This window comes from Ischnura elegans, chromosome 2, assembly GCF_921293095.1.
Source record: "Ischnura elegans chromosome 2, ioIscEleg1.1, whole genome shotgun sequence".
Lineage (NCBI taxonomy): Eukaryota > Metazoa > Arthropoda > Insecta > Odonata > Coenagrionidae > Ischnura > Ischnura elegans.
Genome location: NC_060247.1, coordinates 122,188,648 through 122,211,182, shown reverse-complemented (window position 1 = coordinate 122,211,182; position 22,535 = coordinate 122,188,648). Strand labels below are relative to the sequence as shown.

The following is a 22,535-nucleotide window of genomic DNA, read 5'->3' as shown; positions in this document are numbered from 1 at the left end:
TCCCTCGGCAAAGACTGCTCCTGATGGCAAGATTTACATGCCAGTGGTACGGATTTGATCAGACTGTTTCTCTTTTGTCATGATTAATGTTGTTAAATCCCGCAATGTCAATTTTAACCCTTCAACGCCGCCTTGTGTACTAGGTACCGACCCCTTAAATCTTAATTTTTTGCCACCATACGACCGCGCACCATTCCAGCATGCTTTGTTCCAAAGTGCTCTTTATGTACAAAATATTATAAGTATGTCATACAATTGCGTTCGTGAATTATCAAGGCATTAAAGAAATGAGCAGGGCTTCCAGGGCTCCAACGGTAGATAGAAATATTTAAGGAAAAAGAAACGACGCAGTCAGTTCACTGATGTAGATCAATGTGGAGAGATAGTTAGTTCTTGTGTACAGTGTGCAAAGGAAAGGGAGTGCTAATTCTTTAGGATTTAAGGAGAAAAGTAGTGAAATAAATAGTTTACCATGAATACACCTGACGTTCGTTTTAAGAATAGGCCAACAACGAAAGGCATGAATTCAAGACTAAATTCAGACATTGAACTGGTAGAATAAGAAAGTGGAGAAGTACTTGGCTCAAAGCTACCTACAGTGAGAGAAGTACTAAGTGTTTTCTCTATCACCTAATGGGCTCGAAATGTATTTTACTTGGTGCGCGAAAAAACATCAGAAATTCGTTTACCCACGGAAAAAAACGAGAATTCCTGATATTACAGTGAATGAGGCGATTGAAAAGTTGGAAAAAGTACACAAGGAATGAATAAAATTGCGACGACATTAGAAGAGAAAGGGAATTACCGTAGAGATGAAGAGAAGTGAATCCTTCATGACAAAACTTGATGATTTGTTTGACATTGCAAGGAGCGGTGCCATTGAATTTTTGACACACGAGGAGGAATGTGCAGTTGATCTCTCGGAAAAATGAGCTTGGGCTGAAGAAATAAAATTCTTACGCAATCAAAGAGCAGCACGGAATGCAGTTATTGGAGGGATATATTTCAATTTGTTCAAGAAGAAAGAAATAGATGATGTTCTCCGCTCCTTGTGCTACATCTGCTGCAAAAGTGACCTGCAGTTCCTAAAAAGATTTGTTACGAAAGTGTAAACCTGGACTTAGCGAAAGCAGTACAAAAGAGGTTTTCAAACCACTAGTGTTACCTGAGTGAGGAGTTGGTAGGCCTGTCTTTCATTGACGGATCCTTTTCTAGTATTGAAAAGGAAAACGTGATATGCTGTACGAGGACATATGAGGGAAAATATGATCCACCGAAGAACGCATTCTATAAACACAAAGACCTGACTAAGGTATCTATATCAAATTTTGTCACTACTAATTCTAGAAAGCTATTTAATACATTGGAAATATGCATGGCATTCTTTGATGTGCCCACACGAGAATGGGATGAACATAATGATTACAAGAACGATTTGCAATATATTCGGGGCCTTCAAGTGGTAAATGATCGTGCAGGGAAATGGGTGAAAGTAATTCAAGATTTTAAGTCAGTTACGTAGGAGAAAGAGTGAATTACTTAGTGTGAATTTTCATCGTAACACGACCCCAACCTCCCAAGGACAATTTAATTGTCAAATATGGGGTGTCAGTGAAAGATTAGAAATACAAGGAAAATGTATTTTATTTTGGTTAATATGTACCAAAAATCATGGACAGAGTGTTAATAAATTGATCACTTGGATTGGAAATACTGTCATGGCAATTAAATTATTTCTAACGGAAGCACATTTCTTCAGAGGCTAAATCTTGCCAATAGGAGCAAAGACTTTGCTGACGGAGGGGAGGGGGTGGAGGGGAAGTCTCTAGTACGTGGTGCGGGCCGTAACTCAGCGGCGCCGCGGTGCGGGGTAGTGCCCTAGAGGGTGGATTACATTACGACGCACAATATCTCGTAAACTATTAGAGATAGGTCAAAACAAACTAAAATTCGGCCCTAAAGGGCTCTACTTTTACGTTTTACATAGGGATAGCACTTTTTCGGCCCCAAAAAACTCAATTGAGGGTCCTCAGTACTTAGGGCCCTTGGGGCACGGGTTCCCGTTATTTTAAAGTAACCAAATTTTAACACGTGAATATAAGCCTCATTTGGATCATTTTGAGACTAGGAAAACATAACTTTTCTCAATTCTGAAAAATAAGGGCCGGCCTAATGAGCAGGGATAAAATCTTCGACATACCCCACAGAAAAATTATTTGAGAACTAGGAAGGGGTTGGAGGACGACAGTTTTTAATTTGGACTGAATGAGAGATAAGAGCTAGGGAAGTGACACACTATATCGTAACTTGCAGAAGGGGGAGAAAGGGACCATAGGCTATAAAACAGAGAAATGGGTAAAATAATATCAAAAGTTGGAGTGATAAGATTTGGCACAGTAATGTAGGACATGATATGTTAAGTATCTCCATTGAAAATAAAATTACCGACACCATTGATTCATCCATTTTATGGATGAATCAACAGGGTTCCCCCTCAACTGTGAAAACCTTAAAACCGTGAATAAGCCGTGAATTTCGTCTACCGTGAATAAACCTGGAAATAGCCGTGAATTTCGTCATAAAACCTTAGAAATCTCTCAAACTTGATTGTAGAACTGCGATAGACGGATTTAAAGAAAAAAAAAGGATATTTCGATCATGTTTCAAGGCCGATTCACGTGCAGATACGATACTATCCACGCATTTACCTGCTCACGTGTATTCGAAAGCGCAACTATTAACTGGTCCGTGTGCCATGACAGCAAATTGACCTTAAGCCTGCGATTGGAAGACGTTAACCCTGGCAAAATATCAGGCACTTCTTCACTTCCCTGCCACCCTGCTCTCTCCATTTTCCCACTCACACCCTTTAGCCGGACATGAATTTTGCTAACGATAGGTGACGTCATGAGAGACAGCACTGTCATTGCTGCGTTTGCATTCAAGGCATCTGTTGCGTTTGTTACATTTTTAGTTAACGTGCGGCCGATGATTGTTACGTGGCCTGGCAATATTTCTGCCTAAAATGCCTTATCTGCAAACCGTGAATTTTATGACATTTAGACCGTGAAAACCTGGAAAAAACCGTGAATTTTATAATGTAGTTAGAGTGGGAACCCTGATCAATTAGCTTAACACATTTCAACTTAATGATACATATATACTCAGTTCAATGCAAATTTCTAATGAGTACAAGAGTTTGTTTCAATTTTTTTATTTCAGCATCAATAAATTATTCAATATTCTTTCATAAGCTCTGAAAGTTGTTAAAATTTTCTGAGAAACACTGTAAATAATAAAAAAATATTGGCCATGGAAAAATTGGTAAAAAGAACTCATACATAAAAATCAGATATTCGTGCTATGAGGATTTCAGTTGACCTTATTCTTGAAACATAAAAATGACTAGTGGGCCAACGCAAATGTAGAATATAAAAAAAACACAGAAATATACTGAAAGTAATTAACATTGCAATCATGGCAATTAATGAAAATATATTTTATTTCACTTACACTCTTTTAATGCTTTGAATTCAGTCAGAGATTTGGCTAAGAGCTCTTTCATATGATTCAGAAAAGTAAGATCACTCATGTAAAACTGTGTCTACTTAGACCTCATAAAAAAATCAAATCTTATTCCTTTTCATAAGTCTGCGTAAATTGCACAGACATATGCATTTCTTGATTAATTGTATCAAGATCTTCAATAACTTATTATATTAAAAATCATCATCTTTGAGACATAAATAAAAAACATTAATAAATAAATAATTGTCCATATACAAGTGGACCTAAAAAAATGTATTGCTCACCACAGTAAATGAGTGATAGCAACAAAACTAGGAACCACTTGGTAATTTTTAATACTGAACTTGGAAAATGTCAAATGAAGCTTATTAAAACCATCGTTACCAGCAATCTCGGTGTAGTTTTGACTACTTCAGACTAGAATGCACACTTGGAGACAAACAACTCCATCCGAGGTTTTATCTCCACTTTCCACCGGTTTCATCTCACTGATAGAAGAAAATTCACCCGGTAATTCATCTTTTCCCGAATCCAGCTCCATTGCGGAACTGACATCAAAGTCACCACATAGCCCCATGCCCACTTCTAAGTTACTAGCTATATCACCAGTCTGCATTGTATTCAAACCAATTTCTCCCTGAATTCCATTGAGGGCCAAGTCCCCAGACTGAATACCATTAAGCGCAACGTCTCCACAGTGAATGGCACCAAGAGCAACATCACTTGGAACGTTACTCGCAGAAGAAATCCATACAAGCTGATCTTTCATCGCTTCTCCGTCATTATCACCACCCTCCATTAATCCGTTATTCATTCTCGTATCACCAATCAATAGTAAACTCTCTGGATTTAAGTCGAGCTCTTCCCCGAACAAACCTCCACCAAAGAGTGGCCCGCTATTGGATGGATCATCAAATTTCCCAGCGACATGGATCTGCTGCAACACATTGATGTTATGATGACCACTCAATGGAATACTGTCCAATGGAGAGATAACATGCTCTACATCATCATCATCTTTCAATAACACAACATCACTCGACTCAAAGTAAGTCTTCAAGCTGTGATAGGCCTTCTTGACTTTGCCCTCTTCTTGGTCTTTCCCCTCGTCATCAGAAGCAGCCATCACAGAAATTCCAGACTTCTCATCATTCCTACATGCCTCCAAACTCGGCGTATCCATTTTTGACTTCCCATACAATGCTTCAGAATTAAGTGGACCCGAAGACTCCTCATCAGGCTCCTTCCTTATCACCACAGCTACCTCAGCTTCCTTGAAGTGTGTATCTCTGTGTCTTTTGCGATTACTACAATCTCTGAATGCTTTTCCACAGATGTCACACTGTATGATTAGAAAAATATACTTAAACATGACACTTAAAAGTACTACGTTTGTAACTATTTTACATACTATCATAAGGAATAGATTACACCAAATGAGCATATTTTAGGTGCCAAAGCTGCAGTTTCACATGAAAAATTACTAAATTCTTGGCAAATATGTATAGCAAAAAAATTATTACACTTTATACTACATAGTGAATGGTATTTTTTCACTGAAAATATTTACACTATGCCAGCAAATAAATCCTATAGTCACCTAATACAAGACCAGGAAATCAGAATTAGGTACATACTTCTAAAGTTAAAAATGGGCTAATATTTGGGGTTACACTTTCAACTTCAACACAACTATGATCTCCAGTGATCATATTTATTTTTGAACACCATGTATGCAAAATTAAACCTCTGAATTGGTTGAGTTTAATGTATGTACTTAAGTAACATCATAAACATTTTCTGGTACACTAATCTATGATTTGAATAGAGGTATCAACTCTGTGATGTGATTTTTTTCATAGAGAACATGTTTAGTCTTTTACTGTTTTAATGGGCAGAGATTAAGTGATGTTTTAGAAATCAAATGCATTAGAATTGTATCGAAGTGAGAAATGAAGAATTGGTGAAATCATTGAATCAACCCATCACCAATGGTGTCAAATGATGAAGTCAAATGATGTCAGAGCAAGCATGTCGCCAGAAATCTGTTTCGGGGGGGAGGTGTGGAGCTCAGGTGGTATGCAGGTTGCCTATACTGATGCATTGTTGTAAATTACCATGCATCGGCAATCTATACATTTAATGAATTCAGTTATGCATTTCATTCATTCTTATGCTTAAATTGTGCAGGTGACACCTGTGAAGTTATCACGGTGGGTAGTCCCAGTATACTTATTTATTTATTTAGTCCAAAAACAGCACGAGGCCAATGGGGAACTTGCATGAATTTTTTTTATTTCATAGGCGGACAGAAAATTATTTTCTGAATACAACAAAGAAAACCGCATGTGAATCTGAGTTTTCCTTCGCGAGATATTTAATGATAAATATAACGAATTTTAAAGCGCGGGAAAAACTCCCTCACCCCCCAAGCCACTGCCGATGAAGCCTCGATGACGTCAAAGGTGCCTAAACATCACGCGAAGCTATTGTTGTGATTGTTTGTAATAGTTGCCAGCAGTTGTGAGAGCTTCGTTTGTTAGACGTGTTGATTATTTTATATTTAAAGATAAATATCCGACGATAGAGGCTTGGAAGCCCTCGTATTATGCATTATTTATAATATTAATAAGTATGTAATTAGAACGATTTTGATGTTTCCTAGTGTCCGCTTAGCTTTTATATACAATAACTTCATCCGTTTATTCGTAGGTACCGGAGAATTCGTCGTTTAGGACTGTCTGTGCTTGTATTATGGGGTGATTTCCAGTCAATGCAACTTTTGCTCGCTGATTGGAGACATCTAGGAACATTTTTGTGCCAAAATAGTGTTATTTTCAACGTGACATCTCCCGTTAAGCTACTGCTAATAATCACAGTGCCAGTGGTTGTAATGCACAAAGTTTGACAAGGTTGAAAAATATCGGCCAAGAGTTATCAGTGTTCCATCGTGATTGAATTGTAAAAAGTGCTATTACGCTATCGATAAATGTCTAACAGTAGTGTAAAAATTGTCAGTGCCGTACTAATCTCCGTTGTTCACCGTAGATATGACATTTCACGATCACGCTATTGAAATAAAAACTGTGTGTAAAGTTTGTTATTCCATTATTTCAACGAATAGTAGTGAGAAATGTCACCTGTGTCACTTGTGTGGGCTAATTTAAGGGTTTAAATCAGTGAATAAATAGTTGTATTCATCATAACGAGTTCTGTTATTGTAAGTTGTACGTGATGAATATAAGAATGTGATAGTGACATCCAGTTTTTGATAAGAGTATTTGCCTATTTCCCACTATATTTTTATGGTATATGTTAGTATATTGTTTATGGATTTACCTTTAATATTGAAATAGGTTGTAGCTTGCGTGTGTGTTGGCAGCGGAACCGATTCGCGATCTCACATGTGGATTGTGTGCAGACTGTTTTGCTGTGAATTCGTACCGTAGGACGGATAGGACTACCTTCTCCGTTAATTCGGTGTTGCCAAATTCAACAGCACAGCTTACTCTAATGTCAACAGCACAGCTTACGATCGTTATCCTCCAGTATTACAAGTTTCTTTTACAACTCGATTTGCCGCCGACGTATAGCAATAATTTGTCTTAACAAATTTCATGAGGGTCGTGGCATCAATTTTTGGTGTCCTAAAAAAAGGCTGGTGTCGTAACACCCCATGCCACACGCCTTTTAGGCGGCTTGCGGGGTATTATGTAGACGTAGATGAATTTCAGGTGTACTATTCGAACGAGTGGCAACGTTTTCATCCATTTTTCTGATAACCAAAACACACGAAGTGAAACGCTTGTACTTCATCATCCCGATGCCGCATTATTAATATCCCAAGTAATAATCTAGGCACAATAGCAATAGGAAAACTTGCCCAAGAATAACAGAACAAAATAAAGTGACGATGAGCGGCTAAATACTCCCTCAAAACAAATTTTACACCATCCGCTCAGCGTATTTCCCTACTCCCTACGGTTGTTTAGGCACCTATGACGTCACGCCTAGCCTCGGCAACGCTCGGGTGTCTTCGCGCAGTGGTCGGCTCAGAGAAATTTTTCTCGATTTTAAAAGCAATTTTTTTATTTCTTTTGATGTTGAATGGAGAAACTGAAGGTATTTTTGCGAGCTAATGTATCCATTTGACTTATTCAAAATAGTTTTTAGAGCAATCTACGACCCATGCAAGTTCCTCATTACAGAGGACTACAATCATTGAATCAACCCACTAAAAAAAAAAAACATATGCGTGCGAAATGACCAAGCCGTCGATGCACCCTAAATTTAAATACTTAAAAACATATGCTGGAAGCTAAATTTATCGTTGGTTATGGGCAGACATTATGACATGTAACAATATCAATAAAAGGAATGTCCGAGGATAGGTGCCCCTGGGGTAGTGGTCTCCTCGGCAATTTTATTTATATCCATTTCCACTGAAAATAGCTAACATGGGGCCTTTTGAGACGGGGGTTATCCAACAATTAACAATGAACATAGCCAGCCATTTATATTAAATCATAAAAATCCCAACATTAGTTGTTCTCGGCTAAAAGGATTTCAGTAAACCAAAGTAGAAATGCATAAACTCTTCAGCATAAAATTAAAACTTTCCCTGGGAGGGGCTACTGACAAACAGCATTGAAGGTGTTACTACCCCAATAAGGATAATGAGACATATTTATTGGTTTAAGGTCAGACATAATTCTCAGTACGGCCAGACAAAAAATAAGCAAATAGCACCAAGCATGCCTAATTTCCAAATGCACATGCGTACAGATAGCCTAGGATTCCTCACCAAAAATGGTTTTTCTCCGGTGTGCAGACGGCGGTGACGATTCAGAGCATAGCTTGATGGAAAAGTTTTTCCACAAAGGTCACAAGAGACACTTCCAATCCCTTCATGCTGTAAAACATGATCTTCCAAGACCAAACCAAGGTTAGTAAAAGAAGAAGCAAGTCAGTTTAAGGCATTAGTGAAAGAGAAGTCAGGAAAAGTGAGGCAGTAATGTTAACAAGGGCTATCTCCACTACCCAGGTCAAGAATGTTGACGTGAGTTGTTGGCAGATAAGTTAATAGCAATTGAACCAAATTGAGAGTAATGTACACAAAGGAATTTTTCACATGTATTAATAAAAGATCACTTCAAATGTCACAACACAGGTTAAAATATATATAATGACTTTTGCTCTGATATCCACCTCCATAATTTTCTCGCTCCTAAAGTTTCAAAATCTTAAACATTTGAAATTTTTTTTTTAGAGGATTTAACAGTATCTCAAATGTTAAAACAAAATTGAGGCTGAATATTGAACTGCGAATATCATGCATTACACCGTGCTTTTATAGGAAAGTTGTGACAAGGAAACCTTGAATGTATTGAGTAAACCACGGAGAAGTATTATATTAATATCAATGTTAGTAAAAAATAAGCCATGCAATCACAAAGTTAGAACTATGAAATCCCAATAGGCAGTTATAACCTCCTTAGCGCCAAAGGCAATAGATTCCCTTCTGCATTTCAGGTGAATGGAGAGGAGGACTGGCATATTAGCTCATAAATAAAATATTCCTTAATACTAACAGTGAAACAATCATGTTTATTTTCACAGATAATAATAGTTTAATAAATACTAGAAAATGCATTTTAAATGATGTTGAAAATATGTACTCCATGAGGTTTTATTAAACATTAATTTCATAATGGTTCTGTCTCCAGTAGATTCATATTTTAATGGTCCTCTTTATTTACTTCTGGTACCACAGGGAGACATTAAACTAAGAGCGTTAATGACCAGGAAATTCATAAAAAGACTAAAAACGCAAAGAAATCGCTATTTCTATGCACAAAATTTAGCATTTGTACCTTCGTTACAAGATCTAGGATAGTATCCCCACAATATCAAAGGGCAGTATGTACACAAGATAAGGATTAGTCTCCCAAGTATGCTTGAAACGAGCGTGATGCGCCCACTCCCAGCGGGCTTCCCCCGCTCTTTTCAATGCAGGTCCACAGAGGGATAGGCACGTTTCTAATTTTAAAATGTAGAAAAAAAAGGCAGGGTCTTATGTACAAATTTAATTGGAATGTTCATGTACAAATTGAGGTCAGAGGACCTCTTTAAACACAACATTGGAAGTAATTACACTATCCTCTGTTAATACTTGTTTAGTGTTTTCCTTAATATTTACAAAAATATTTTGAAAAGATCCTACCGTAGAGAATGCTACATAAAGTTGGCCATGAGAGAATACTGGGTCAGGCAGGAATAAGCCAGCTCTTTGCAAAGTCTGACCCTGAGCCTTGTTAATAGTCATAGCATAAGAAACCTTAATGGGAAATGTCTGCGAGTCAAATTTAAAGGCATGGTGGGATCTGACGGCGTTAACTGTATTCTTGGGATGAGGACAATCTTGCCGGAATCGATTATTATTTTTTTAATCGATTATTTTTTTTATTTTAATTTTTAAAAAACCAATTTTAGGAAACAATAGCAATATTTAGGAAATAAGATATGCCGTCGCATGTTCTCTGATAAATTCTGTGCATTTTGGTACCTCATTTGTAGAGTTGGGTTGCGTATAAGTTGAGAAAAAGGTATCTATACAGTAGAAATAATATAGAGGATAGACAAGACACCCTTGAGTAGAGGCGATGTGCAATATTAAGTTTTGAGAAAAGTGGCATAGTAATGATATCCAAATTGCATACATATTAAGTACACATTTGCATTAGTTAGCATTAACCTACTACATTGGGAATAATTATTTTTATATTTTTTGTCAAATGCCTCATATTGTTACTGTTGCATAGCAAACCTAATTTTATCGTATGTATATATGCAATAACTTGATGTAACTTAATTCTTTTATCACTAGGGAAATTTTTTGTTATATTCTGAGTCTTCTGAGTGTCAACTTATAACTTGGATCATTATTTTCACTGTCCTTTGAAAAAAGTTACTGACAATTTGTATACAATAAAAGATATCAATTCTTCCTTTTCATCCAAAAATATAATACGTATGTGAAAAAAATTAAGAGAAAAATTTGTGTAGAAGTCACTATAAACTTACCTCTGTAGCTGTGATTCTGGAAAAACTGCTTCCCACAAAGATCACAAGTATATCTTTTTGCTTTTTTATGGACACCAAAAATATGCCTTCGAAGATTATACTTCTCAGTAAAACTCATACTACATTCACCACATGCAAATCGCCTCACACCTTTAAGATAAAACAAAATTTTGGATTAAAACTTTACACAAATTTAGCAATTACATATTCTGTTGTGGTTATGCACGAGATTCCGACAACATATGCTAATAGTCTTTAGCATCAGAGCTCATTGAAACAGGATGAGTCACAATCAAAGTAACATATTTACAGTAGTATATATGTAGTAGTAGTATATATGTACACTAAGGATGAAATCCACTGAAAAAATCATTTGGCTTAAGTGGGATACGAAATTTACACCACCAAGGTATCTTTTTGCCATTAGTTGTTTCAGGTGTGACTTTATGGAATCTAAAAAAAAAAATCACTGACTCTTGGTTTACTTTGTGGTATTAATAAGTGGTATAAGTAATTGCGTATATCCAGGAAAAACTTTTTATGGAATCTACTTAACATAATGAGGAGTAAAGAATTGATAAGTTTTTTTTATTTTTCATTATCTTTTTTCAAGGCAAATCTAAGACTGGATTTACTGGCAAAGTACATATTGCATTTGCAATAATCACCTCAGGTGTACTCTGCTTCAGCAAAAAATGACACAGAAAATATCTGAATATACTGCTCAAACACAGAATACTTAACACGTTGCGTACGGATGGCGAGAATTCTCGTCATTTTTTTCCCGAACGTTCCGGACAGATGACGAAGATTCTCGTCATTTAGGCGCGTCAACCTAAACCATTTCAAAGCGTACAATACGTATTTATTAGTACGTTTTCAGTTGTTGTTCATTATTCATAATGATTTGATTCATCATAACGTTTGATTGGGTAGAGTTATATTCTAAACATTAGCTTTTTAACCATGTTTAAACCAAAGGCATTACGCCCTAATAGGCACATATTTCCAAATCGGCGTTCCTAGGAATTTAAATACCCCGGTACGCAACGTGTTAAGTCAAATCATTTATAACCTTCATAAAAACGTACTACAGCAAGCACAACTGCTTGATGCAGCATGATCAATAAACATTTCCAGCCTGTATTACGGGCTTGATTGAAAACAAATAATAATGACCTATTACATTTTAATATCATATGACATAATAAAGGTACCAGTCAAGTAATGGAAAAAACTGCTTAGGGGAAAAAATGAAAAGAAAAATCTTGGCTGAAAGGCATAAAGAAAATTACTGAGGAAAGAACTCACCAGAATGTCCTTTTATGTGAATGGCTAAATGACCACTCTGCCTGAATTTCTTGTCACACACTTGACACTGGTAGAGTTTCACCAAATGTCCATTTGCTAAAAAAAATGAAAAACACTCATAAAAAATCACCCATTACACCAAAAGCGAAAAAGATGCAAACCTGTAATGTAGCATGCAACCAGTGCTGTAGTTGGGCCAGTACAACGGCGTACTCCCTAAAATCCAAACTTGTTATAAGGGTACCGGTTGAACTACTTTTTTTAAATCTGTAGAAAATAGCCCTACAGTAAATTGTCCTATGGATTTCAGAAAGAAAAATCAGAAATGATCATTTACTTTTTCAGAGTTATCCTGTGGCACAACTTAGAACTAATATAAGAGTTGAAGTTTGACATTTCAATCGTGGCTGGATGCATAATACATGTTCAGCCGTTGGCAAATTTTGGAGGTAACTGCCTAAATTTTTTCCCAACTACAGCACTGCATCACTTAAAAATCAAACAACTGGATGGCATATTTTAGATAGCAAAGGGTAAAACAGTAAGAGAGAAAGTTATGCAAAAGATATTGGGTAAATAGCAAAGGTGAGCCAACTTTCTTCACCATCAGATTAATGCTCAGCTACTGCATACACCCATTTTCATCACGTATATGATGTATCTTTGGTTGAAGTTATTATTAGAATGTGCATAGGGCTTATGCTTGTTCTGTATGGGAGGAATGTGGCGTAGAAAACAGAAAATGGAAAATCAACACCGTGCAAGCATAAAAGTGGAATGAACTTGCATTTGCGGAGCAAAGGTGGACCAGGAATGTCATTGACAGCGAATGTCATTAAATGCCGACAGTAAAGGATCTGTTCCTAGACACTTGCGACAAGGAAATTTGTTTTATCGAATTTTTTGTATCTTACTGATAAGAGAAATTAATATTACATTCCGTTGATTCAGGCATGGAAACACTTAGCTTGTGAAAAATTAACTTATGTTTTCCAACTAAAAAAAACACATGCACAGGTGCTTTTAGGAATAAGCACACCCCATTCCCACAATTTAATCAATAATCCTAAAAAAATTCTTACCTAACACCGTTGAATCTCTCCCACTCTCTTTCAACTCATCCAAGACATGGATTCTTGCATGATTCAACAGAGATGAGTGTGTTTTAAACAATTTTCCGCAGACATGGCAACAGTAATTGCAAGTCTCGGAATGAGTCTTCATATGCTGGCGAAGATTGAATTCACTGGCCAAATTCTGAGGACACTGTGGGCACTGATGTTTCCTCTTGAGACTGCAAAATATTATTAAAGAAAGATTGACATTTCCGTAGAACTGCGAGTTTTTAGAAAGATTAAACAAAATAATAAAAAAATATTTCCCTAATATTTTCATTTAAGCAATGATAAGCAGTTATGCAGCTCACTTCCATTACCTTGAGTGGTTTTTGGAAACCGGTGCTTCCTTTGCATGTGATTTGAGGTGGGATCTCAGTTTCCTCTGTGATGGAAACGTCTCCCTACAAATATGACAGCAATGATTATGGGGAATTTTTATCTTTTTCGATCTTTCACCATCGTTTACTATTTTCGTTTCCTTCTGCTCAGTCGGTAGTGTATTTTCTGCCAAAACAGAATTTATGTTTTTCTCGAGATCTACTATTACACCATTATTGTTGATTTCGTCAGAACTCACTCCATTTAATTTATCATTAGAATTGAGGTTCACTGATATTGTATCATAAAGGTCCTTTATCTCTTGGTCGATAATATCCGTAACTCTAGAATTACCCTCTTCTTTGATTTTACTGCCAGATGATGATTCATCTGGTGATACTACCGTGGTCTGACAAGGATTTAGAACAGATATGTGTTCGTTTGAGCCTTTGTTCTTCGACTTATCATAATCAACGCCACTGCTACTTGCTTTAAAATCGACATTTCGTTCGGGTGCGCCTGAAACATTCTCCTCACACGCCTGTAATGGTTTGGGCAAAGTCGATGATTGACTATCACAAATGCCATATTTTGCTCTTCTTTTGGCATGGTTTTCAAAAGATGCTTCAAGGACTCTCTTAGTGCTGAGCCCAAGATTGCTACTCTTCGTCTTTCTCGACCCTTCTATCCTTTTGGGTAGGGATTCGGCAATCAACTTAACTTGTACGCTTTCGCAAGAGTATTTAAATTTTTCCCACTGCATTAATTTCTTATCACAAAACTGGCATAGCTTCTTTGGCAAAGAGTCATCTTCTCTCACCTGCGAAGTCCATCAATTGATGAAAAGCAATGTTATTATGTTCAGTTTTTATAGGAATATGGCACAATTTCCGGCATGCATCACCGATGTTTCAAGTCTTACCTTAATGTCTAGGCATTTCTGAATTATGTGCGGTATATTCTTACCGACGCTCATAAATATATCAATTGCACCTTCATAGCACCGGCCACAGAGACGACAGCGTTTGAAAAAAATCTCTGCATCTTTCTTCATGACGGCGAAAATAAATAACTAAACTTGGGTGAAAGTAATTAATTTCTTCACAGTTTGAATTCCACATCCACATCACTGCAATCGTGCTGATCCGAAAAGTAATGAGGGCAGCCGACACCACTGAAAACATTCATTTCACTGAAATTGACAGCTGTCTTCCATGTAAATATGAAAACCAAACAAAAACTACCGAATCTATCGATCTATCGAACACTATGGAATTGTATCGAATAGCATCGAAGTTCCAACCCACGAATACTAAAAACGAGGATATGAAAAAACATTTTTTCTCTTTTCCGATAGCGCATAATAATAAGTTTACAAAAGTTGCCACTCGTATCACTAATGGGCAAAGCGATCCGATTTTCACGGGTAAATACGCTTTAATAAGGGTTTTTACATCTTCTTCCATGGTTTTAAGTTAAATTTACATTAATATTGGCGTGATAAATCAAATTTGAAAGTTTTCATTGATATCCCTCGCAGTTTGGAATACTTTACCACATTGCAAAAAGTGGATCGTATTGCACTCATCGCTGCGCTGCGGACATTTTAAAAAATAGATTAAAACGAGGCCGATGTAGGCGCAGAAGTCAATAATCAATTGCATGGATTCATTCAAAGATGTTTGGAATGGTTGGGATCGTTGGGATGTTTGGAGGCTTGCTAGCTTGAATGCTAGCTATGGGATAGCTTGAAAGTGACTCGAAGCGAGAGCCAAACGCTCCCTTCCGACCTATCGTCTTTGGTCTTTGTCTTGACAAACGTACTACTTCACCATCATGTAATGGCAGAGACACCTCGGTTAACATTTTTCACTTGTACCATTAGTATATGCACAGCCCTCAAAACTTCTAGCCGCCAAATACATGATGTATGGTCATAAGAATAGCGGTCGACCGTCATAAAAATATTTCCTGCATAATATGATTGAGTAGCCGCATTGAAGCCTATTTTCCTCTGGTATACACAAGCTAGTGGTTTAACGTAAGTTAATGTGGGACATTTTATATCACTATAACATCGATCTATCCTCATTCCTATTAAGAGTTTCATTCTCAAGTTTTATTTAACTGAGTCCATAGCCAAAGTGGGTTAAGGGGTTCAAAGAAAACTTGCTCCAAATCCTCCGTCCACCAAAATGTTTTGACAATTTTGTGTTGTGTTCTCTGTGTCTCTGAAAATGGACGCCTCTGCCCTCCAAACTAACATCCCCAACCCAACTCCTCTCCTCCCTTCCAAAACCCTTTTTATGGCTCCCTCCCAATTCTTGCTTACCGTACCTCCATCCTTCTTTTTTGATTTTTACCTGTCCCCTATTTCCCCTCTGCATCCTCCTTCACTCATTAAGCAGTTTTATCTCTTCCTGATCACTATGTTTATAACATTATTTTTTTTCTTTCCTTTTCTTGACCTTGTTTAATATATAATATATGTCTATAACTTTATCATAATTTTCAATCCAGAAGGTAAAGCCCATGCTATTAGATATTCATTTCGGGGGTGCGAACAAAATTATAATTTTATTTCGAGTAAATTGGATTCCCAAAAGGGCGAGGGGTTATCCCCCTCTCTGGATTTGCCATAGGAATGTAATGTACCAGAAGCACTTAAAATAGGCCCTAAGTTTAGAGCTAATTTGTATTTCCATTTTTAAAATTAGATAAATATATCGGAAAATATACATAACTACATTCTTTTGTACTTTGTATACTATTTTTTTATTTAGTTATATTTTCCAATATATTCACCTGCTTTATTGAATTGGAATACAAATTAGCTCTAAACGTAGGGCCCACTTTAAACCCTTTTGGTAGGTATGTTACAATCCAGGGGCTGATACAGAGAGGGGCTTCAGCTCCCCCTTGGGTTTCCAATTTATACTAGATAGAATGCAGGGGTGTAGCTGTTCCTCCCCTAGATGCAAAAATTGCAAAAGTCTTTAAGGAAAATTAAGACTGGATTGAAACAACAAATTTTCTTTAACCTCATGAAAAATGATATTAGTTTTAGACATCTTGTCAGCTCCTTTCGGGAAATGTTGCATTGGTAACATTTTCTGCTCGACGTTTCAATCCTCCTCCTGGGAGTGTTTTCAAGAGAATGCGAGGTAAACATTCTCGTCCTGATATTATATGGGAGTTGTTTTCCCATTGTTGGCCTGATTTGAATTTCCCATGGAGGGCAATAGCTGCATGGTAGGCATTAGATTGGGCCAGGAACCCTTTCCATATCTGGCTGAGGTTATACCCATCTTCCCTATTGAAATTATTTGGCCTTTTTGCTATTTTTATGGCTTTGAGTATAAGGAGTGGATGGCAATCTTCTGTCTTCGCCAATACCCGTATATGATTAAACATTACTAGGGCTGCAGGCATAATGTTCAGCAACTACTGATGTCTCCTATTTGCGAAGTTGCATCACTCTTTTGTGCTCTTTAAGCCTTTGGGAGATTGATCGATTGCTCTGTCCTACGTAGCTTCTACCGCAGCAGCAGCAGTGGCGCCGACTCCATGGGGCCTGAGGAGGCCCGAGCCCCCTCAAAAAATTGTTATGGGTGTGAGGAAAAAATGTGTCAGGCTTGTCAATTTTCCCTTGAGTGTCCAGATATCGAGATTCGAGTTATCAGGGTTCTAATGTTGATCAAATGACTCTTCTAAAATGCTTAAAAAACTTAAAAGTCACTACTTATAACATTTCCCGGGGCAAGATCCCTGGTTTGGGCCCCCCCAATATTTTTTGTAAGCCGGCGTCCCTGAGCAGCAGGGAACCTCCTACACTCCCACAGGTTGAAGAGGAGGATGGCTATCCTTTGGTGAAGGTAGAGAATTTTTAATTTTCTTCACCGTGCAGAAGCGAGCCTTTATGTTGCCTTTTTGAAGGATTCTAGCAGTTGTATCTGTGGCTCCAGCGATGAATGGGAGTTTAGCATATGCTAATGGCTTTTTCTTATTGTGGTCGTCATCTTGAAGCGGCTGTCTTTCTTTCATCACTCTTTTTATGAAAGAGCCCCCCCCCCCCCATCTCCTTAGTTTTGATCCTGGGTACGCCCATCATAGAATGGTTTATTTCGCTCGGACCCCCTCTACCACTACTTGTGATTAATTTATTTTCATTGATGTCTTTGTTTTTCTGCCTGAATCCCTTTTACCTTGGCATGCAGTTCACTTATCTTTCCTCCTACTGAAACTTTCATTTCCTTCACGCTGCCCTTTCCATATAGTCTCTCTTTGTGTCTTCATTTCCTCATCAAGTCAATTTGTTTCTCTTCACCTTCTATGCTTTTCCCTGTGCCTATGTTTTACCTCATCCCTAATCCTTCATTATCATTTCTTCTGTGAACACAAGGATTTTTAATTCCTCTGCATATCACATATACAATTGATTTCTTTCTCAATTGAACTAATCCTGTTTCTATACTCTCCCTCCCCTTCCTATACAGCCTTTACCCTACACATTTCTTCTCTCCCATTCTCTGCTATTCTAGAATTCTAGTAAGTGAAAGGAGTGCACAAGCTTGTGCATTCCTTTCACTTACTATCGTTCATACCTCCTGAATTTCACTTCGTGATGCCTCCGTTTTAAGCTTTTTTTTAAGTGTATAAAGCATCTCATAAGCACTATGTTGCAGTAGTTTGTATCATCATCCGCTACTGGGGGAGCCCTAGAATGTATATGTGAAATATGAACCCAGAGAGAAGAGCTGCTTTACCAAATGGCACGCGCAACTTCCTATTTTACCAGCATAATTGTATTTCTTATTTTATCTATGCGTTATACTTTTAACCCAATTTCTTAACTCATTAAAGACAGTAACTTGATCGTATGATAAAGATTATATCATACACCTATTTATGGCATATCAAAAATACCGCCAAAGAGTTTGAAGTAAACAAATTCGTACGCTTAGCGTTATGCTTTTGTTATATGCGCATTTCTGAAGTTTCTGAAGATCCGGGCCAGGGTTTCTGCTGGGTGCAATTTAGGGGCCGTATCTGATAAAAAATATGGCCAAACCGAAGTTGATTGCCTTCGATCTCGGTATTATTATTAATTTGATTGACTCATACTTTGAATTGTGATTAATTCATGCGATATATGTATGGTAATCGTATTTTGCTCTTTTATCTATAGATTATACGTTATGGCCCTTTTGGGTAGATACACATGTCGATCCACCTTTTCGTAAAACTCCGTGAGTATTATAGCGATATGGTATTGATATTATTAATGTGCATGATGAGATACAGGAGCCATATGCTTTAATGAGTTGAAATTGGTGAATTAACCGAAAATGACATTTCGGCTCTAATGGCTCCATGCTGTCATTTTTGAAGGGCATTTGTAAGTCTGAAAATTAAAACGCATGTTTGAAATTTTTAGGAGGGGCGATGTGTTAGATCAACGTGGAACCAAAGTGAAGCATTACCCCGAAGTTCCAAAAGTTTTACAGAAGTTGTCTAGTAAGGGATATGATCTGGCCGTTGTTTCAAGAACAGGCGAAGTAAGGGGGGCCAATCAACTGCTGCAATTATATGGATGGGAACGTTTCTTTAAATTCAAAGAAATATACCCCGGTCAGAAAACCAAGCATTTTGAGAGGTATGTACCCTTTATCTGATGACAATCGCCATCGATTTAATTCAGATGATCCATTTTTGTCTTCTAAAATTATATCGGATTAAGCTATGTTTAATATTATGTTACCACAATAAATATTTCGATTGATGTCAAAATGTAATATAGTTTAGCGGCCTCTCGTGTATTAATCCTTTTAATCCGCAGTGAAATCTACCATCGTATCCGTAAGAGGGAACCGTATCCAATTGTGCTCGAGTCAGCGTTTAGTTACATTTTTTATGCTGATGCTTTGCATATTTTGTTGCAAAATTTAGCGATATCATGTTCAATGGAAAATAATATAACGTTCCTTTGCTATTGCGGACCAAGGGAAATTTGAATGCTCCCAGGACTTAGCCCTCGTAATTTAGTTGTCACTTGTCATTGACCCAGGTCATAAATTATTGCCTTTGCTGCTTCATTGAGTGGTAGCCCAGCTTATTGGCAATGAAAATTAATTTGAAGCTATATTCGTGTGAAATTAATTTTTACATTCTCAAGTGACTTCCGTCCACGCTTTATTCTTGAGCATTTTTTTAGACTGCATCATTTTTGCTACAGCAGGAGCTAGTCTGTGCCTCACAACTGTCATTATCTAGTAGTGAATTGCAATTTAACCGGATTTCCCTCGTATAATTTTTATTTTTTATACCTGTATTCTTTTTGGCATTTAAAGTGATGTGAATTATGTGTATAAGGTCTACAAAATACCGTTAAAGTGAATGAGCCGTGTCTCAACGAATTTGAGACCTTCAGCTTCTATGTTGCCAAAAAATTTCTTCCTTTTCGAGAGAATTTTGTGCTTATTCACTGCAAACGAATATTTTATGAGAACTGAGGATGAAGTAATTGTAGCTCTCCCATTCATAATAGTTACTCCTTATAGGTTTCTGATGATTTTTAACCGTGACCAAGTTTTTCCTACAAATCATTTACAGCTTAGTTATAGCCCTATGACCAGCTGTTTCTAGGAACTTCTTCTGGTTGGTATTTGTCGGCTAATGTTGCATTATTGAAATTATATTATTTAATAACTGGATGTTTGGATCTTACTTGCATTACTCTGGAGGACATTGCTTAAACTGTGAGTGAAGTTCAAATTTTGAGTGAAAATTTTGTCTTGGCTAGTTTGCCAATGACGATTTCAGGGCTCTCAGGGTAAAATCCTTGAATGACATCGTTTTAGGGAATACCAGCAGGTATTCAAGCTATGCTGATGGTTAACTATTTGATGAGGGGAATGTCCCTCTCGATGGAAGTCTGTTTATTTTTTCAGACGACTTTTAAGGGAGGTGGCTTGTGGTAATGTGATTACAAATAGTTGTACATTTTTAATATCAAGTAGGCCACAGTGGGCCACCTTCTAACCTGAGAAGATGTTGGTGAAATATTTTCGGGTTTTCCACTGGGTGAGTTGCTTATAGGTTGATGTTTCAATGGCTGTCGGTGCCAATCATAACAATCGAGAATAAATTATTTCCCGGATTGTCATGACTTGAGGAGGATGGCAGAGGCAGCCATTGAAACGTCGACCTACAACCAACTCATCCGGCAGAAAACCCAAGGAGATTTTACCAGTAACATCCACTGGGGAAGAACAAAATCGTATTCAAGAAAATGTTAGTGAATTGATTCATTGGAAAAAGATGGAATCTTATGTTGTAGTAGACTTCCCTATGTAGTATGTCTGAATCCAGTGGGAGCTGCTCTTGGTGATATGTACTTGGTACCACTTGACTATATTTTTATTATTGCAACTACTACTTGAATTTATATCTATGGCTTAAGTTTATTTCACTATCCCCCTTGCTGCTGTTTTCTGTAAAATCCTTACATACAACTGCTTTTCTACGTATATAAATTCAGGGAAATTAAAGAATAAAATAGGACTGAAATTCAGGGAAGTAGAAAGTGGGAAGTTGGAATGAACCCAGTCAGTAGTGGTGAGAAAAACCTTTTTTAAGATTATCTTATCTGTATCTCTTTTCTTAGTTAATTTTTTCAAGGAGCAATGGGCAATTTTCTTCATTAGAGACAATTGCTTCTCCAAACATGGTAATTTAACTTGCAGTAAACACTTCTGAAATGCTCTAACTCAAGTGTTTGCCTGGACTGGAATTTTTTCCGATCACTTTGCTCTTGATTGTATGATTACTTAATAACGGTTCTATTTATATTTGTATGCCTTACTTTTCTTTATCCAGTTATTCATTTGCACTTAAAGGGTGTGAAAATTGGGGATAAGGGTTGATGTCAATCAGGACTCCTCTCATTGTTAATGCATACATTTTTTGCTGCAATGGATATTTTTTACTGATGGTGAAAATGACCAGGCAATTTTAATCAAAATATATTAATGATCTAGGCATTTTTTCTGTATGTTTTTGTCTCTGTTATTAATATTATTTATACTACTTAAATACTTACATTAAATACTATTTCAGTTTACTTTACATTTCGACGAGAAAGTATTTTATGCTGAGTTATTTCGTTGTGTCCCAAATACTTACCTTCCTCAAGTTCATTAAAATTTACATCATGATGGAAGATGAATGTGGATCATGATGATTATTCGGTTTGGAAACGAATCAATGTTCTGTGTGCATCCTTGAAAAATTTTGTTGTGCCTTTGTGTAATTGCTTTTTAGGTGCCTAAAAGTAGAATTGTTTAATGATATGTATGTAAAAATTTACTGCAGTAATGCCAAATTGCAGGCCCTAAATTTCTTCTGTAATTTGTCTTACTTAGGAATCTGGATCGACTGTCTATGGTTCAATATTTTACTATTTATTTATGGATTTATGTTTCAAATTTAGGGTGTCCCAGTTAGTCTTGCATGTTTTTAAGTGACCTTATAAAGTGACATACCCCTCTAATATCGTCTAAGTTTGTACCTTTTCTTCAAATGGTAAGGTATATTTCAATGAAAAGTGGATGACCTCAGGCAACTTATTATTAGATTTTAACTTATCTATTAACATTAGCTGGAGATCATTGAGATATTACTTTGTGCGCCTTAGTTGTATGCCAAAAGATCTGCTCAGTGTGTGATGGTAGGAGATTAGGTTGGCTCAATGGGTGGAGCAAATGGCTGCTGACCGAAGTTTCCCTGGTTCAAATCCTTGTGTAGCTTTTGGTACCCCAAGTTAACATTCTTGTGGTGCAAGGTGGACCAGGGAAAAGAGCTGGTCCCCTCCTCAGAAAGTTTGAAATTCACCTGTCAGTAGTGTAATAAATCACGAGCTTTATCCTTGCTTTTTCAAATCAACCTTTGGATTGAAGTAGAGAGTTAGAGCTCAAGGAACAAAATATGATTTATGCACTAGTCGGCAGGGGCACAGCTAGGAATTAAGGCTGGGGGGAGTTTAGAAGCAATTAATACCTGGGTGTGTGGGGTATGGTATACCCACCAGGATAAGCGGTAGGTGTGAGATTAATCAATTGTGGAATTTTAAGATAAATGGTTCAAAATGGTGAGCTTTGTGGCTTTCTGAGGGATATT

The 22,535-nt window shown here is 37.1% G+C and overlaps 2 protein-coding genes across 2 annotated transcripts in view; one reads left to right on the top strand and one right to left on the bottom strand.

Annotated features, from left to right (window-relative positions):
* Window positions 1–3,198: 3,198 nt before the first annotated feature.
* LOC124154546 (zinc finger protein 37 homolog) lies at window positions 3,199–14,615 on the bottom strand. The gene is made up of 7 exons (XM_046528350.1): window positions 14,281–14,615; window positions 13,358–14,178; window positions 13,005–13,216; window positions 11,923–12,018; window positions 10,612–10,761; window positions 8,333–8,454; window positions 3,199–4,870 (listed from the first exon to the last, which is right to left on the bottom strand). The coding sequence occupies exons 1-7, from the start codon at window positions 14,410–14,412 to the stop codon at window positions 3,941–3,943; spliced, it is 2,463 nt and encodes an 820-aa protein (XP_046384306.1). The 5' UTR covers window positions 14,413–14,615; the 3' UTR covers window positions 3,199–3,940.
* Window positions 14,616–18,341: 3,726 nt separating this feature from the next.
* Window positions 18,342–22,535, top strand: part of LOC124154545 (magnesium-dependent phosphatase 1-like) — a 25,832-nt gene continuing 21,638 nt past the window's right edge. The window contains exons 1-3 of the mRNA XM_046528349.1: window positions 18,342–18,453; window positions 18,547–18,607; window positions 18,796–19,014. Coding sequence (XP_046384305.1) covers window positions 18,420–18,453; window positions 18,547–18,607; window positions 18,796–19,014 — 314 coding nt within the window. The 5' untranslated portion in view covers window positions 18,342–18,419. The remainder of the gene's footprint in view (window positions 18,454–18,546; window positions 18,608–18,795; window positions 19,015–22,535) is intronic.

What these genes read in the sequence shown, in the direction of transcription:
- LOC124154546 (XM_046528350.1), bottom strand. Translation starts at nt 14,412, where the DNA reads ATGAAGAAAGATGCAGAGATTTTTTTCAAACGCTGTCGTCTCTGTGGC. An exon ending in CCAGAATCACAGCTACAGAG is followed by an intron (nt 8,455 to 10,611) that starts GTAAGTTTATAG and finishes TGGTCTTGGAAG; the next exon opens with ATCATGTTTTACAGCATGAA. An exon ending in CCGGAGAAAAACCATTTTTG is followed by an intron (nt 4,871 to 8,332) that starts GTGAGGAATCCT and finishes CTAATCATACAG; the next exon opens with TGTGACATCTGTGGAAAAGC.